The sequence below is a fragment of the Pristiophorus japonicus genome, chromosome 26, assembly GCF_044704955.1.
Source record: "Pristiophorus japonicus isolate sPriJap1 chromosome 26, sPriJap1.hap1, whole genome shotgun sequence".
Lineage (NCBI taxonomy): Eukaryota > Metazoa > Chordata > Chondrichthyes > Pristiophoridae > Pristiophorus > Pristiophorus japonicus.
The window spans coordinates 12328378-12346564 of record NC_092002.1 but is presented as its reverse complement, the minus strand read 5'-3'; the positions used below and the strand labels follow the sequence as shown (position 1 = coordinate 12346564).

At 47.4% G+C, this 18187-nt stretch overlaps 1 protein-coding gene across 1 annotated transcript in view; it reads right to left on the bottom strand.

Annotated features, from left to right (window-relative positions):
* Positions 1–18187, bottom strand: part of clptm1 (CLPTM1 regulator of GABA type A receptor forward trafficking) — a 59071-nt gene that overhangs the window by 27183 nt on the left and 13701 nt on the right. The window contains exons 3-7 of the mRNA XM_070867824.1: positions 16149–16272; positions 11842–12000; positions 4579–4696; positions 3333–3418; positions 2498–2618 (exon numbers count right to left, since the gene is read on the bottom strand). Coding sequence (XP_070723925.1) covers positions 2498–2618; positions 3333–3418; positions 4579–4696; positions 11842–12000; positions 16149–16272 — 608 coding nt within the window. The remainder of the gene's footprint in view (positions 1–2497; positions 2619–3332; positions 3419–4578; positions 4697–11841; positions 12001–16148; positions 16273–18187) is intronic.

Below are 18187 nucleotides of genomic sequence, written 5' to 3'. Positions count from 1 at the left end.
GATGGAATTGGACAGGTTTGATGCAGGAAGAATGTTCCCGATGTTGGGGAAGTCCAGAACCAGGGGTCACAGTCTAAGGGTAAGGGGTAAGCCATTTAGGACCGAGATGAGGAGAAACTTCTTCACTCAGAGTTGTGAACCTGTGGAATTCTCTACCACAGAAAGTTGTTGAGGCCAGTTCGTTGGATGTATTCAAAAGGGAGTTAGTTGTGGCCCTTACGGCTAAAGGGATCAAGGGGTATGGAGGGAAAGCAGGAATGGGGTACTGAGGTTGCAAAAATGATCAGCCATGATCATATTGAATGGTGGTGCAGGCTCGAAGGGCCGAATGGTCTACTCCTGCACCTATTTTCTATGTTTCTATGTAACACCGCCCCTCCCTGCTCTCCTGAAGGCACTGACTTACCCAAGGGGACATTTACATGTGCGCTTTGATAGCAAGCATCAGCAAAACTTTCATCCGAGCCCATCACTGCTCGGGATTCTGTGGCCACTTTTTTCACGGAAAGGACTTCAACGGGAGAGATGTTTAGATGCAGTTTTTAAAAAATATACAAAGTTAAATCTTACCGAAAGACGGTTTGCTTCCCAAAATAGCCCCGTGCTAGGTTGTGTGCCCCTAGGCAAACAACTGGGGAATAAAATGTGAGATGGGACGTCGTCCCTCCCACAGCCCTAAACAATGAGCCAGGTCTTGTTACAAGACCATAAGAATTAGGAGCAGGAGTCGGCCATTCGGCCCCTCGAGCCCGCTCCGCCATTCAATGAGATCACGTCTGATCTTCGACCTCAACTCCACTTTCCCGCCCGATCCCCATATCCCTTGATTCCCTTAATATCCAAAAATCTATCAATCTCCGTCTTGAATATACTCAAAGACTGAGCCTCCACAGCCCTCTGGGATAGAGAATTCCAAAGATTCACCACCCTCTGAGTGAAGAAGTTTCTCCTCATCTCTGTCCTAAATGGCCAACCCCTTATTCTGAGACTGTGCCCCTGGTTCTAGACTCCCCAGCCCGGGGGAAACATCCTCCCTGCATCTGTCAAAATTTTGTATGTTTCAATGCAGAGAAACACTTTGCACCTTAGCAGGGGTGATAAGTACAAAAAAAACAATACTAAACCTATGGGAATCATTTGCTAGACCACAGGTAGAATACCGTGTCCAGTGTTGCGTGCCCGAATACTAGGAAGGGTGTCAAGGCCACGAAGGTGGTGCAGAAGGAATGCACGGAGATGATTTCCGGGACGCGAGGCTTTGCTTATAAAAGATTAGCGAGACAGTGGCACTTTGCATTAGGGCAGCGAAGGTCATCAGGACATCGGAGAGGGGTGATCAATATTATGAAGGGTTTTGATGCGGTAAATAGAGAAAAACCATTTCCATCGGTCAGCAAGTTGGGAGCTCGAGGGCACAATTTTAAGATCATCAGCAGAAAGAAAGGAAGGAAGGAGAGGTTAAGAGGTTTTTTTTTTGTTCATATAAGTGAACAAATTGGACATCCCATCGGAAGCAGAATCTGTAATAGCATTTAAACGGAATTAGATAACTAAAAAAAAAAATAAAAGGTGAAGGACTGAGACACGCCACAGGGGCAAGGGGCAGACGAACAGACACGCACACGCCGTTTTGGATGGGCAACAATTTGCTCCAACTAAGTATTGGGGAGACTGAAGCCATTCTGTTCATCACCACCCTCACAACCACCACACACCCTCACAACCACCACACACCCTCACAACCACCACACGCTCTGCACCCTTGCCACCGACTCCATCCAGCTCCCCAGCCACTATCACAAGCTGAACCGAACTCAACCGTGGCATCCTATTCGACCCCGAACCGACCGGCTTGACTGCATAGCCTCCCTATCACACAGCCCCGCCTACTTCCCTATCTGTAATATCACCTGCCTCCACTCCTACCTCTGTATTTAATTCCTCAGCATCGCGAATATTAAACTTTGTTGTCACACTTAAAAAAAAAAAGTACAAGCTACAGATAGCACCGGCGCCTGAGTCAGAAGGTTGTGGGTTCAAGTCCCACTCCAGGAACTTGAGCACAAAATTCTAGACTGACGCTCCCAGTGCAGTGCCAAGGGAGTGCCGCACTATCAGAGGTGCTATCTTTCGGATGAGATGCTAAACCGAGGCCCCGTCTGCCCTCAGATGGGCGGTATAAGATCCCGTGGCACTATTTCAAAGAAGAGCAGGGGAGTTATCCCCGCTGTCCTGGGCCAATATTTATTCCCTCAATCAACAGAACCATAACCAGATTACCTGATCAGTTATCACATTGCTGTTTGTGGGAGCTTGCTGTGCGCAAATAGGCTGCCGCTTTTCCCTACATTATGACAGCGATGTTTCAAAAAGTACTTCATTGGCTGTAAAGCGTTTTGCGACGTCCGGTGGCTGTGAAAGGCGCTATATAAATGCGAGTCTTTCTTTTCGTAGAACAAACCACGGAAAAGTTGCGGGGCGAAGATTATTCACTTACACTGGTCAAGGGGAGGTGGTACCGCACCCATTGTCCACGCTGTGTGGTCATCCACGATATGGACAGTGAGGTTTGGGTGCCAGTGGGAAATGATCTCAACGGGCCCATAGTCTTCGGCTCGCTGCAAAAAGAGAACACGCGCGGACAACGACATTAAACATCAGCGAATCAGAGAAGTCTACAGCACGGAAGGAGGCCATTTCGGCCCATTGTGTCCGTGCCGGCCGACAAAGAGCTACCCAGCCTAATCCCACTTTCCAGCTCTCGGTCCGTAGCCCTGCAGGTCACGGCACTTCAGGTGCACATCCAAGTACTTTTTAAATGTGGTGAGGGTTTCTGCCTCTACCACCCTTTCAGGCAGTGAGTTCCAGACCCCCACCACCCTCTGGGTGAAGACATTTCCCCTCAAATCCCCTCTAAACTCCTACCAATTACTTTAAATCTATGCCCCCTGGCTGTTGACCCCTCGGCTAAGGGAAACAGGTCGTTCCTATCCACTCTATCCAGGCCCCCGCTCATAATTTTATACACCCCAATAAGGTCACCCCTCAGGCGCCTCTACTCCAAAGAAAACAAGCCCAACCTATCCAATCTTTCCTCATAGCTAAAGTTTCCCAGTCCTGGCAATATCCTCATAAATCTCCTCTGTACCCTCTCCAGTGCAATCACATCGTTCCTGTAATGTGGTGACCAGAACTGCATGCAGTACTCCAGCTGTGGCCTAACTAGTGTTTCATACAGTTCAAGCATAATCTCCCTGCTCTTGTATTCTATGGAATGTTTGTCATGTTCAAGAAAGAGCATTAAATCGACCCAAAGACCTTTTCAGAAGTACCTTAATTATTTCAGGATCAGCCTCTGTCTGCCCGGTCAGAAGGTTTTTTGTCTTTTGAAACTTCCTCCTCTTGTATTTGTTCAGCACTATTGTGAAACGTAGACACACTTAACTCAGGAACAACGGTTACAAGTGCGATGCATAGCACTAGCTTGTGAACAGTACAGTGTTTTGCAAGATTTCCTACTTAACAACTTGTATTTATATAGCGCCTTTAACGTGGTGAAATACCCCAAGGTGCTTCTCAGGAGCGTAATGCGATTAAATTTGACACCAAGCCGCATTAAGTTGAAATTAGCGACGGTCAAAGAGGTCGGTTTTAAGGAGCGTCTTGAAGGAGGAAAGAGAGGTAGAGAGGCAGAGAGGTTCAGGCAGGGAGTTCCAGAGCTTGGGGCCCAGGCAACAGAAGGCACGGCCACCGATGGTCAAGTGATTACAATCAGGGATGCGCAGGAGGGCAGAATTAGAGGAGCGCCGACATCTTGGGTGGGGTGGGGGGTTGTGGGGCTGGAGGAGATTACACAGAGATAGGGAGGGGGCGAGGGCCATGGAGGGATTTCAAAATCGAGGCGTAGCTTAACCGGAAGCCAATGTAGGTCAGCGAGCACAGGGGTGATGGGTGAGTGGGACTCGGTGAGAGTTAGGACACGGGACGAGTTTGGGATGATCTCAAGTTTACGTAGAGTTGAATGTGGGAGACTAGACAGGAGTAGTCAAGTCTAGCGTTAACAAAAGGGATGAGGGTTTCAGAAGAGCTGAGGCTGGGGCGGAGGCGGGCAATGTTACGGAGGTGGAAATAGACGGTTTGAGTTATGCCGCCAGGTATGTGGCCGCAAGCTCATTTCAGGGTCAAATATGACGCCAAGGTTGCAAACAGTCTGGTTTAGCCTCAGACAGATGGTAAGGAGAGGGATGGAGTCGGTGGCTCGGGAACGCAGTTTGTGGCGGGGACAAAAGACAATGGCTTCGGTCTTCCCAATATTTAATTGGGAGAAACTTTCTGCTCATCCAGTATTGGATGTCGGACAAGCAGTCTGACAATTTAGACACCACGGATGGGTCGGGAGAAGTGGTGGAGAGGTAGAGCGAGGTCGCCAGCGTACATGTGGAAACTGCGGGCAACAAACCTAGCGAAATCTGGGATCAGACTGCATTCAATGATTCCGGGAACGAACCATAAGTTAGTGACATCAGGGCAACAGCACTAGCAAAAGAAAATATGATTGAATGCGGTACTTTTGCTTACTCCGTGTGGTTGACACGGTGGCCAGCCGCCTGTACTGTGCCTTCCTCATGGAATCTGGATGAAACCCACTCTTCGTGAAGAATATGTGAATGTACATGGAACCATTGGATTTTACATTCTGTAAAAAAAAAAGAGTAAATGTTATTTAAAAACAGCTGCACATTCACCAGCGTTAAGTGTATTAGAGGATAGATTATGAATAGAGGCAGAGAGAGGTGGTTTCCACTGGTCGGGGAGACTAGAACTAGGGGGCACAGCCTCAAAATACGGGGGAGCCAATTTAAAACTGAGTTGAGATGGAATTTCTTCTCCCAGAGGGTTGTGAATCTGTGGAATTCTCTGCCCAAGGAAGCAGTTGAGGCTAGCTCATTGAATGTATTCAAATCACAGATAGATAGATTTTTAACCAATAAGGGAATTAAGGGTTATAGAAACATAGAAACATAGAAAATAGGTGCAGGAGTAGGCCATTCGGCCCTTCTAGCCTGCACCGCCATTCAATGAGTTCATGGCTGAACATTCAACTTCAGTACCCCATTCCTGCTTTCTCGCCATACCCCTTGATCCCCCTAGCAGTAAGGACCTCATCTAACTCCTTTTTGAATATATTTAGTGAATTGGCCTCAACAACTTTCTGTGGTAGAGAATTCCACAGGTTCACCACTCTCTGGGTGAAGAGGTTCCTCCGCATCTCGGTCCTAAATGGCTTACCCCTTATCCTTAAGACTGTGACCCCTGGTTCTGGACTTCCCCAACATTGGGAACATTCTTCCTGCATCTAATCTGTCTAACCCCGTCAGAATTTTATATGTTTCTATGAGATCCCCTCTCATTCTTCTGAACTCCAGTGAATACAAGCCCAGTTGATCCAGTCTTTCTTGATAGGTCAGTCCCGCCATCCCGGGAATCAGTCTGGTGAACCTTCGCTGCACTCCCTCAATAGCAAGAATGTCCTTCCTCAGGTTAGGAGACCAAAACTGTACACAATACTCCAGGTGTGGCCTCACCAATGCCCTGTACAACTGTAGCAACACCTCCCTGCCCCTGTACTCAAATCCCCTTGCTATGAAGGCCAACATGCCATTTGCTTTCTTAACCGCCTGCTGCACCTGCATGCCAACCTTCAATGACTGATGTACCATGACACCCAGGTCTCTTTGCACCTCCCCTTTTCCTAATCTGTCACCATTCAGATAATAGTCTGTCTCTCTGTTTTTACCACCAAAGTGGATAACCTCACATTTATCCACATTATACTTCATCTGCCATGCATTTGCCCACTCACCTAACCTATCCAAGTCGCTCTGCAGCCTCACAGCATCCTCCTCGCAGCTCACACTGCCACCCAACTTAGTGTCATCCGCAAATTTGGAGATACTACATTTAATCCCCTCATCTAAATCATTAATGTACAGTGTAAACAGCTGGGGCTCCAGCACAGAACCTTGCGGTACCCCACTAGTCACTGCCTGCCATTCTGAAAAGTACCCATTTACTCCTACTCTTTGCTTCCTGTCTGACAACCAGTTCTCAATCCATGTCAGTACACTACCCCCAATCCCATGTGCTCTAACTTTGCACATTAATCTCTTGTGTGGGACCTTGTCGAACGCCTTCTGAAAGTCCAAATATACCACATCAACTGGTTCTCCCTTATCCACTCTACTGGAAACATCCTCAAAAAATTCCAGAAGATTTGTCAAGCATGATTTCCCTTTCACAAATCCATGCTGACTTGGACCTATCATGTCACCTCTTTCCAAATGCACTGCTATGACATCCTTAATAATTGATTCCATCATTTTACCCACTACCGATGTCAGGCTGACCGGTCTATAATTCCCTGTTTTCTCTCTCCCTCCTTTTTTAAAAAGTGGGGTTACATTGGCTACCCTCCACTCCATAGGAACTGATCCAGAGTCAATGGAATGTTGGAAAATGACTGTCAACGCATCCACTATTTCCAAGGCCACCTCCTTAAGTACTTTGGGATGCAGTCCATCAGGCCCTGGGGATTTATCGGCCTTCAATCCCATCAATTTCCCCAACACAATTTCCCGGCTAATAAGGATTTCCCTCAGTTCCTCCTCCTTACTAGACCCCCCGACCCCTTTTATAACCGGAAGGTTGTTCGTGTCCTCCTTCGTGAATACCGAACCAAAGTACTTGTTCAATTGGTCCGCCATTTCTTTGTTCCCCGTTATGACTTCCCCTGATTCTGACTGCAGGGGACCAACGTTTGTCTTTACTAACCTTTTTCTCTTTACATATCTATAGAAACTTTTGCAATCCGTCTTAATGTTCCCTGCAAGCTTCTTCTCATACTCCATTTTCCCTGCCCTAATCAAATCCTTTGTCCTCCTCTGCTGAGTTCTAAATTTCTCCCAGTCCCCAGGTTCGCTGCTATTTCTGGCCAATTTGTATGCCACTTCCTTGGCTTTAATACTATCCCTGATTTCCCTTGATAGCCACGGTTGAGCCACCGGTTAAGTGGAGCTGAGTCCACGGCCGGATCAGCCATGATCTTTTTGAATGGCGGAGCAGGCTCGAGGGGCTAGATGGCCTACTCCTGTTCCATGTTCTCATGAATCCTGTCGGTTGGCTGAAGTTGATGACTAATTTATACTCAACAGCCAATACGCTGATAATCTATTGTTTATTTGTTTTAAAAGCAACAATGTCAAATGGTTTTATCAAGTTGGCTGTCGACTGTGGCTCAGTTGGTAACATCCTCGCCTTGGTTGTGCGTCCGAGTCCCACTCCAGGGACTGGAGCACAAAAATCTAGGCTGACACTCCCAGTGCAGTGTTGAGGTAGCGCCGCACTGTCCGAGTTGCCGTCTTTCGGATGAGACGTTAAACCGAGGCCCCCTCTGGTCTCAGGTGAATGTAAAAGATCCCGTGGCACTATTTTGAAGAAGAGCAGGGGAGTTCTTCTCAGTGTCCTGGCCAATCATCATCATCGGCGGTCCCTCGAACGAGGCTGACTTGCTTCCACACACGTTCACAGATGTTTCAATGAAGGGCCCGACGTTCCAGTCCTGAACGCCAATTGAGGGGATGGAAGATGCCTGTGGGTGGATTTTTTTAACGCGGGGTGACCGTTGCACACCAGCCACCACACAGGCTTGACAGAGCTAGGTCTTGGTCCAGTGGCAAGGGTTAACCAGGACGACCGGAGACCTGCTCTGCTGCACGGACCTCGTGCGCACACATATCGCAGTGTGGGCTGGCCCGTGCTGCCCCTGGGCCCTCGCCTCTTCTGGGCCCGTACCCTCATTCACCGCACCTCTGCCACCCGGCCAATATTCATCCCTCAAATCAACATCACAAAACAACCCAGATTATCTGGTCGTCATCATCACATTGCTGTCTGTGGGAGCTTGCTGGGTGCAAATAGGCTGCCACGTTTCCCACATTACAACAGTGACTACACTTCAAAAATTATTTAATTGGCTGCAAGGGACTTTGGGACATCCGGTGGTCACGAATGGCGCTATAGAAATGCAAGTGTTTCTTTTACATTCTCCATCATTTGGAAATATATTTGGACTTAGATTAAAAGTATCAACCCATCTTAACTAGAACAATTAATCCTCAACCTGCTGACAGTCTCAAAGAATGCTGCAGATTCCTGACGGAAGGCTTTTAACTGGGTTCACAATAACTTGCATTACCGTAACAGATTGCTACACAATAAGGAATTAGTACATCATCTTCAAATCCTTTACAAGGGCAGGTTGCAAAACTTGGCTTATATTCCCTCAAGTATTGGAAATTGAAGGCTGAGCTGACTGGGGTGTTACAATGTTGAAAGGATTCGATAGGCAATATATAAACACTTTCCTCTGGTGGGGTAAAATCAAAAATAAGGGACATAATCTTAAAATTAGAGATAGCCAATTAGCAGCGAAATCAGGAAGTATTTTTTTTTTTAAATACAAAAGGGGAATAGAAATTTGGAACTCTTCCCTCAACAGCGAAGGATGCCAGGACATTTTGAACTCTCGAGATCAAGATCAATAGATTTTTTTATTAGGTAAGGGTATCAAGGGATACAAGAATATAAAAAATAGAAGCAGGAGTCGGCCATTTGGCCCCTCGAGCCTGCTCTGCCATTTAATAAGATCATGGCTGATCTGATCCTGGACTCAGCTCCACTTCCCTGTCCACTCCCCATAACCCTTTACTCCCTTATCATTCAAGAATCTGTCTAGCTCCACCTTCAATGACCCAGCCTCCACAGCTCTCTGGGGCAGAGAATTGCACAGATTCACAACCCTCAGAGAAGAAATTTCTCCTCATCTCCGTTTTAAATGGGTGGCTCCTTATTCTGAGACTACGTCCCCTAGTTTTAGTTTCCCCTACGAGTGGAAATATCCTCTCTGCATCCACCTTGTCGAGCCCCCTCATTATCTTATATGTTTTGATAAAATCACCTCTCATTCTTCTTCTTGTGTATCTGTAAAGCATGTTCCGCCACCAGGGAGCTCATCCCCTGAAGTCCCAAGGGATCCCAGCATCCCTTGGGAGCACTGTATATTAGCCGGCCCCTAAGGCCTGTTCCTCACTCTGGAGTGTCTTATTAAAGACTGAGGTCACTGTTACTTTAACCTCCCTGTGTGCAGCCTGATCTGTGTTAGAAACACAATACTTCTGAACTCCAATGTGTATAGGCTCAACCTATCTTCATAAGTCAATCCCCTCATCTCCGGAATCAACCTATTGAACCGTCTCTGAACAGCCTCCAATGCAAGTACATCCTTCCTTAAATACCAAAACTGTACGCAGCACTCTAGGTATGGCCGTACCAATACCCTGTACAGTTGTAGCAGGACTTCTTTGCTTTTATACTCGATCCCCTTTGCAATAAAGGCCAACATTCCATTTGCCTTCCTGCTTACTTGGTGTACCTGCAGACTTACTTTTTGTGTTTCATGCACAAGGACCCCCAGGTCCCGCTGTACTGCAGCAGGATATGGATCGTTGGTGGGAAAATGGGAATTTTAGCTGCAGATCTGCCGTGATCTAATTGAACGGCGGAACAGGCTCGAAGGGCCGAATGGCCTACTCCTGTTCCTATGCACGCAGAATAGGAAGTTTTCAGCAGTACAGCAGCAATTGTTAACCCCAGATTCAAGGTTGTATCGCTCTTGCCTGCTGGCTGTACACATCTCCTCCAAATCTGTTCAACCTCTCACTCCCTCTCAGAAATTGTACACAAGGGTGCCTAGATGGAAGAACACTGATGTATCTAGGTAGTAACAGGAACAAGTAAAACTAAACACAGCCCAGACACAAAAAGGAAGAGACCAAGACAAAATAAAAACCCACACTTGGGAAGGAAAGCTCTCGCCAATATTTTAGTGAAGGCTTTAGCTCAGTTAAAATCTTGTTTTAAGGCAAGACATGGTACTGTCACGTGAATGTATTAAACATGAATCTGCAGATATTGCCAATATTAATTTCATAGAATAGTACAGCACAGTAGAAGGCCATTCGGCCCATCGAATCTGCGCCAGCTCTTTTGAAGGGCAATCCAGTTAGTCCCAGTCCCCGCTCTTTCCCCATATCCCTGCAATTTTTTCTCCTTGAAGTATTTATCAGTTGCCCTTTTGAAGGCTACTGTTAAATCTCTAACCACCACCCTATCAGGCAGTGCATTCCAGATCCCAATCACTCGTTGCGTAAAAAAGTTTCTCCTCTGTTCTTTTGCCAATCACCTTCAATCTGCGCCCTCTAGTTATCGACCCTTCAGCCACTGGAAACAGTCTTGCTTTATTTACTCTTATCCAAACCCTTCATGATTTTAAACACCGCTGTCAAATCTCCTCGGCCTTTGGTGCTCCAAGGAGACCGACCCAGCTTCTTTAGTCTATTCATCCCGGGAACCATTCTAGTAAATCTCCTCTGTACTCTCTCCAAAGCCTTCATGACCTTCCTGGGCACGGTGCCCAGAATTGGACACAACACTCCAGCTGGGGCCGAACTAGTGTTTTATGCAGGTTTAGCATCACACTTCCTGGAGGTGGTACTCTTTGCCTCTATTTATAAAGCCCAGAATCACAAGCGCTTTATCCATTTTATGCTTAAATGTTATTAATTCCTCTGCTTAAATTTAATTAGAAGTAATTCTGTGTGTCTATTGTATTTTGAATCTGGTCCGGCTGATGCATGTCAGTATAGGAATGAGGATGGTATATCTGCAGCTTGCTGCAAACAAAACAAAGGCTGGTCTTAAATATGGTCATGCCATTAAATTACAAATCCTTTCCCGATTCTGTCAAAAAGCATCTCTAACTGTAACGGTGTAAATTTCATGCAGGAATATTTATGTTCCATAAGCTACAGTAAATCTGTTCTGTCTTGGAAACCATTTAATTATGGTTAGTTTGTCGGTAAATTGGTAGTTTATAGGCTAATAGAACACTGCTTTCCAAACTCATGGGGGAAATTACATCTGGGCACATGCGATATCCAGTCAACTGAATGAAAGGGCACATAGGTTTCTTATTGGCCCCTGTCCCCACTATATTGACCCATATCAGGCACATTCTGGTTCATGGAGTGAGAGCTTGCTCATTGGAGTGCTGCTGAGCATGAGGAAATTCTTGGCTAAAAACCTTACAACAGCAACTTATATTTATATAGCGCCTTAAATGTAGTAAAACTTCGCAAGGTGCTTCACAGGAGTGTAATAAAACAGAATTTTATACCGAGCAGCACAAGGAGAAATTAGGGCAGGTGGCCAAAAGCTCGGCTGAAGAGGTAGGTTTTAGGGAACGTCGTAAAGTAGGAAAGAGAGGCGGAGAGGTTCAGGGAGGGAATTCCAGAGCTTGGGGCCCAGGCAGCTGAAGGCACGGCCACCGATGGTTGACCGATTGAAATCTGGGATGCTCAGGAGGTCAGAATTAGAGGAGCACAGATATCTTTGTGGGGAGGGGGGGCAGTTCTAGGGCTGGAGGAGGGGCGAGGCCATGGAGGGATTTGAAATCAAGGATGAGAATTTTAAAATCAAGGCATTGCTTAACCAGGAGCCAATATTGGTCAGCGAGCACAGGGGCGATGGTTGAGCGGGACATGGGCAGCAGAGTTTTGGATGACCTCAAGTTTACAAGGCATTCACTCACCAATATCATTGACAGTAAATTCTAGGCTCAAGTGTTAATAGCCCAAGAACAGAGGCAATTCGGTAGTTGCTGGGGCTTTCAATTTTACTTTGAAATAGATTGCCACAAAATATCCAAACGCAGAGTTTTCATACCTCCGTTGTTTCTATTTCTCCGTAATGCTCGTAACATCCAGTCCCAGACTCTCCACTTGTCCAGTCTCCATACACCAGGTCGAGGTGCTCCCAGAAAAGTGGAACAGTGTTGTTAAATTCTGTGAAGTGTTCATTCTCCGTGATATAAACACGCAGGTCCTGCAAGGATCAAAAAGGCGACATGTTGGATTAATGTAAAGTACAAGGAATGATAAAATCAGTTCACTCTGATCCGTGAAACAAAATCTGAACATTTGGGATTACATCTAAACTGCCGGTCACTACAGAACCGTTAATAGTTAGACATCCTGGAGAGATGCATGTTGGACATCTTGGGGACTTCTTTGTGTCTTGAATTAACGGGCTTTCTGATATAACTTTCCACTGTGTCAGCCGTGGCTCAGTGGGCAGCACTCTCGTCTCAGAGTCAGAAGGTTGCGGGTTCAAGTCCCACTCCAGGAACTCGAGCACAAAAAAAACATCTAGGCCGACATTCCAGTGCAGTACTGAGGGAGTGCTGCACTGTCGGAGGTGCCGTCTTTCGGATGAGATGTTAAACCGAGGCCCCATGTGCCCTCTCAAGTGGACGTAAAAGATCCCACGGCACCATCTCAAAGAGCAGGGGAATTATCCCCAGTGTCCTGGGGCCAATATTTATCCCTCAACCAACATAACAAAAACAGATCATCTGGTCATTATCACATTGCTGTTTGTGGGAGCTTGCTGTGCGCAAATTGGCTGTAGCTTTTCCTCTATTACAACAGTGACTACAGTCAAAACAAGTACCTGATTGGCTGTAAAACACTTTGAGACGTTCGGTGGTCGTGAAAGGTGTTATATAAATGTAAGTCTTTCTTTTATAAACAGGATGTCTTTGAAGTGTCATAAAAAGAACGCATTGCTTGTTTTCGATATGTAAAGTGTTTGTGAAAGGGAATAAGTGAGTAATGACCTCACCCAGGACTGGCTGATGTTTAATTTTGAGGTAACAAAATGTAACTTTAATTTTAGGGCAACAAACAGGGGTAGAAGGAATCCATTAGCTACAGATAGCAGTTGAAGCTTTTACGTCGAAGATGTTCATTCCTGTTATGTCAGGAAGTCTCGTGTAGGGTGGAGTGGTTCTGAAGTAAACAGCAAACTGTTCATATGAACAGCCTGCTTTCAAAGGGTTTGGGAATAGATAAGTCATGCAGTCTTAGCTATGACATTTTCCTTTGATGTACTCAAAATAGGATGTATAAAAGATCATGACTTTCAAGTTTGTCAGGGTGCTCAAAAGATACAGAAACCGGAAAAGGCCAATCTCTGTATCTTTACTGTGTATCAATAAAGTCTGTTCCATATACGCCACCATGAAGTCTCGTGCTTATTCCAAAAGCGTTGCTGTGAACCAGAGGAAGCAGGAGGTTGACTGCTAACATTAATCAATCGCAAACTAATGTAAAAAATAGACTGAAGTGGGGAAAAGACCAACCCATTGGCCTGGAAAGGTATCTAGAATGGTTCGGAAGAGGTTGCATGGGAGTTTATGGGGCATCACGGACAACATAAAGATCAAGGGCTGGATCTTCCGGTCCTCTGTGCCCCGGGTTTCGCCCCGGGAGCAGCGTGCGAGGCGGCGGGGAGATCTCCCGCGCCCTGCCGGTCTGGTTTTGCCGGGGAGAGCGGCGCCGGGTGTGCATCGCCTCCGGTCGCGACACCGGCAGGAGTTTAGACTTTTGCCCGACCCGTCCGCCCGGAAGCGCGCCCGCAATGACCCGAGAAATCAGTGCAGTCCGGCGTAGCCAGCGGCGGAGAGGACGGCAAAGTACTCCGAAGGCAAGCGTGAGTGTTGGTTTCCGTTCACTTTTTTTGCGCGATGTGTGTTGTGGTGACCTGGGCAATGTTTTGGGAATGTTTGTGTGGTTTATTTTAAGGTTTCCCCCGCCCCCAGGCCTCTCTCGGAGTGCACAAGGCCCTGCACTTTAGTTCACCAATTTTCCAATCTTGCACCACAAAAAAAAGTGTACAACGCCTCCTTTCGTGCTGTGCCCCCTGACGCAGGGCCCAGATGCTCAAACTTCCTTATCAAAGCGCAGAGTATTCGCGACCGGTAATTTTCCTCCATTTCGCCCCGAATATAGAAAAGCTTAAAAGGTCCAGCCCACAGACTGTGTAATTTTCCCCCACTGTAAACTTGGGCTTGGTATGCACACGATACTGGGATGAAGAATGTCAGCGAGCTGTCTCAGCTTTCTGTTTCCACTCCTTTGTTTAATTGTAGCTTTAATTTTTGCTTGCCAAACAGTGGCAAAAGGCAGGTCTGATGAAGGGCCACCGACCTGAAACGTTAACTCGGTTTCTCTTTCCACAGATGCTGCCTGACCTGCTGAGCGTTTTCTCTTTGTGTATTATCGGCTTTTACTTCCAGATTATGCGCATGGTATACAATCTGCAATAGAAAATGTTCTCCTCCCGTGTCAGTTTCACTCAGTTGGTAGCACTCTTCCCTTGGAATCACGCCCTATTGTGGGACGTCAGTACATCAACTAGACTGACACACCAGTGCAGTTCTGATGTGCAAGCAAAATGGGGATATTGCCGAGTCGAGTCGAGTCTGCGAGAGCATGCAGAAATCAAACACAGGCAGCAGAAGGAGCGTGTGGGTAACCAGACTCCCCGCCCACTCTTTCCTTCAACCACTGCCTGTCCCACCTGTGACAGAGATTGTGGTTCTCGTATTACAGCTACCTAAGGACTCATGCTAAGAGTGGAAGCAAGTCTTCCTCGATTCCGAGGGGCTGCCTATGATGATGATGACTGATATGCAATGACACACGAGACTTTAAACCAAGAATTCCTTCCGCGCGCCCCCCCCCCCACCCCACAGCTGGTTTGAATTGAGTTTATCTATGCTGTATCCTTTCCACAGCTGGAATACAACGCATTATTCAGAACTGCAGTACTCCAACTGTGGTCCAATCAATCAGAGAAATTTACAGCACGGAAGGAGGCCATTTCGGCCCATCGTGTCCGCGCCAGCCGACAAAGAGCTAGCCAGCCGAATCCCACTTTCCAGCTCTCGGTCCGTAGCCCTGTAGGTTACAGCACTTCAAGTGTACATACAAGTACTTTTTAAATGCGTTGAGGGACTCTGCCTCTACCACCCTTTCAGGCAGTGAGTTCCAGACCCCCACCACCCTCTGGGTGAAAAAGGTTCTAAACCTCCCTCTAATCCTTCTACCAAGTACCAATGCCTTGTACAAATTTAACATGACATCTGTTGTGGGTAAAGGTTTAGAAGGGGAAAAAAAGTATTGAGACACCGAGATAGGCACGGTCTAGTAAACGGGAGTCAGCATGCAAGGAGAGCTAACGGGATTGCTCATTTATTTTTGGTGTCTGGTAAATTTATCACGTGTGGATTAGAATCAACAGGGTCACCACTGTCCCTCTGCAGAGAACACACATCAATATGTGTGTACGGCAAAGTGACAAACAGCAAGGCCCAATGTCAACCGTAGCTCATCTCGGTAGCATTTGCACCCGAGTCAGAAGGTTGTGGGTTCAAGTCTCCCTCCAAAGACTTGAGCACAAACACCCAGGCTGACACTCCAGTGCAGCACTGAGGGAGTACTGCATTGTTGGAGGTGCCTTCTTTGGGATGAGATGTTAAACCGAGCTCTCTCAGTGGACGTCAAAGATCTCACGGCCACTATTTCGAAGAAGAGCAGGGGAGTTATCCCCGTCGCCGAGAGCATGCAGAAAACAAGCGCAGGCAGCGGAAGGAGCGTGCGGCAAACCAGTCCCACCCTCCCTTTCCTTCAACCACTGTCTGACCCACCTGTGACAGAGACTGTAATTCCCGAATTGGACTGTTCAGTCACCTGAGAACTCACTTTTAGAGTGGAAGCAAGTCTTCCTCGATTTCGAGGGACTGCCTATGATGATGATCTGGCCAACATTTGTCCGTCAACAAAAACAAAACCAGGTGATCTGGTCATTATCAAATTGCTACGTGAGGGAGCTTGCTGTGCACAGATTGGCTGCTGCGTTTCCTACATGGCAACACTGCTTCGTTGGCGATAAAGCGCTTTGGATCCTGGGGGGGGTCGTGAAAGGCGCTATATAAACGCAGCTCTTTGAGATCAGAAAACGGTGGCAATAAACACCCGGTGTGTCAGAAGATAGGGTCAAGATTTCAAGTGGAGCCCTTCAGCAGAAAGAACACACCTTTCTTTCAGAGGCGGGCACCAGCACTTTCTGCATAAGGTTATTTTCCTTTTTGTGGAGTAAAAACAATTCAGAAAATAACTACTGCTTACCATAAGCGTGTCTTTGGGGAAAAGATTGCGACTGGGAAGACGCACTGTTCCGGTCGGATCGCTCTGTTCCGGAGGCGCACTTCCACGTCGGAACCAACTGCTGATCAGCCAGATGATGAAAATTCTGAAATACAATTTTAAAAAAATATATATGAAATCGCTATTCAGTAAAATAAGGGATAAAAGTGGAATTCCAACATACCACTCCTACAGTAACCTTGCATTTCTACAACCAATCACATTACTGGGGAGCAAAGTTCCCTCTGATTTTTGGGGGGGGGGGGGGCGGTTTGCACGGCCCGTTCAAAAATTTGCACGCGTATGGATTTAGCGGGAGCTCCAGACAGATGCGCAGCTGCACAGATTAAAGGGAACATGGCTGGGAAGTATATTATGGGCCGCCGAATAGTGGAAAGGAATTTGGGCATTCAATTTGTGATGAAGAGTGCATTTAAAAAAACATAATTGAAGGGAATTTTAATTATCCAAAAATAGGCTAGACAGGGAGATGGGTTAGCATCATAGAAATTTACAGCACACGAGATCTCTATTCAGCCCGTTTTGCCAGTGCCAGCTCTGAAAGAGCTATACACTTCGGTCCATTCTCCTGCCCTTTCAACAACTTACATTTATACAACATCTTTAATGTAGGGAAACATCCCAAGGCGCTTCACAGGAGTGTAAGACGACAAAACAAAAATCTGACAGTCACATAAGGAGAAATTAGGTCAGATGACCAAAAGCCTGGTCAGAGAGGTAGGTTTTAAGGAGCGTCTCAAAGGAGGAAAGGGAGGCAGAGGGGTTTAGGCAGGGAGTTCCACAGCTTATGGCCCAGGAAACAGAAGGCACGGCCACCGACGGTTGAGTGATTATAATCAGAGATGCACAAGGCGGCAGAATTAGAGGAGCGCAGACATCTCGGGGGTGTTGTGGGGCTGGAGGGGATTACAGAGATAGGGAGGGGGCGAGGCCCTGGAGGGATTTGTAAACAGGGATGAGAATTTTGAAATCGAGTTGCTTAACCGGGAGCCAATGTAGGTCAGCGAGCACAGGGGGTGATGGGTGAGCGGGACTCGGTGCGAGTTAGGACACGGGGCAGCGAACCACAGGGGGTGATGGGTGAGCGGGACTCGGTGCGAGTTAGGACACGGGGCAGCGAGCACAGGGGGTGATGGGTGAGCGGGACTTGGTGCGAGTTAGGACACGGGGCAGCGAACACAGGGGGTGATGGGTGAGCGGGACTGGGTGCTAATTAGGACACGGGGCAGCGAACACAGGGGGTGATGGGTGAGCGGGACTCGGTGCAAGTTAGGACACAGGCTGCCGAGTTTTAGATGACCTCAAGTTTACGTAGGGTAGAACCTGTTCAGTTTAACCCGTTTACCTACTTCCCTTTTAAAAGCTATTAAGGACTCTGTTTCCACCGCTGTTTTAGGCAGGGCTTCATACTCTTTCCGTGTGTCCTTTAGTCATCCTTCTCAACTGCTATCCAATTCCCTTTCAAATTATACAGCCACGAGTAGTAAAGTCTTCCCTGCTCCAATGACCTCTGTGCAAAATATCCTTTAACTTCCTGCATCCTCGTTCTGCTGGTGAGTCCATGATCCCTTGCTACCAACTCACCAAAAATTAGTTCACTACTTACCCTCACAAAACCTATTACATAAGAACCAGGAGGTGGCCATTCACGGATATAGTAGCACAGTGGTTATGCGACTGGGTGACGTCATCAAGACCCTGGTTGCCGTTTTGGAGCGTGGGCAGGAACATCGGCAGGGCTCAGGTACAGAGGAGGAGCAGGAAGGTCGGGGCGGAGGAGCGGCGAGAGATTGTGGCGGAGGTGCGGCAAATGAGGGCACGGGGTCCAGAAGAGCCGGAGGCCCAGGGGAAGCACGGGCCAACTCACGCTGCGATATGTGCGCGCACTAGGTCTGTGCAGCAGAGCTGGTCTCCAGTCGTCCTGGTTAACCCTTGCCACTGGACCAAGACCTCGCTCTGTCAAGCCCGTGTGGTGGCTGGTGTGCAACGGCCACCACACG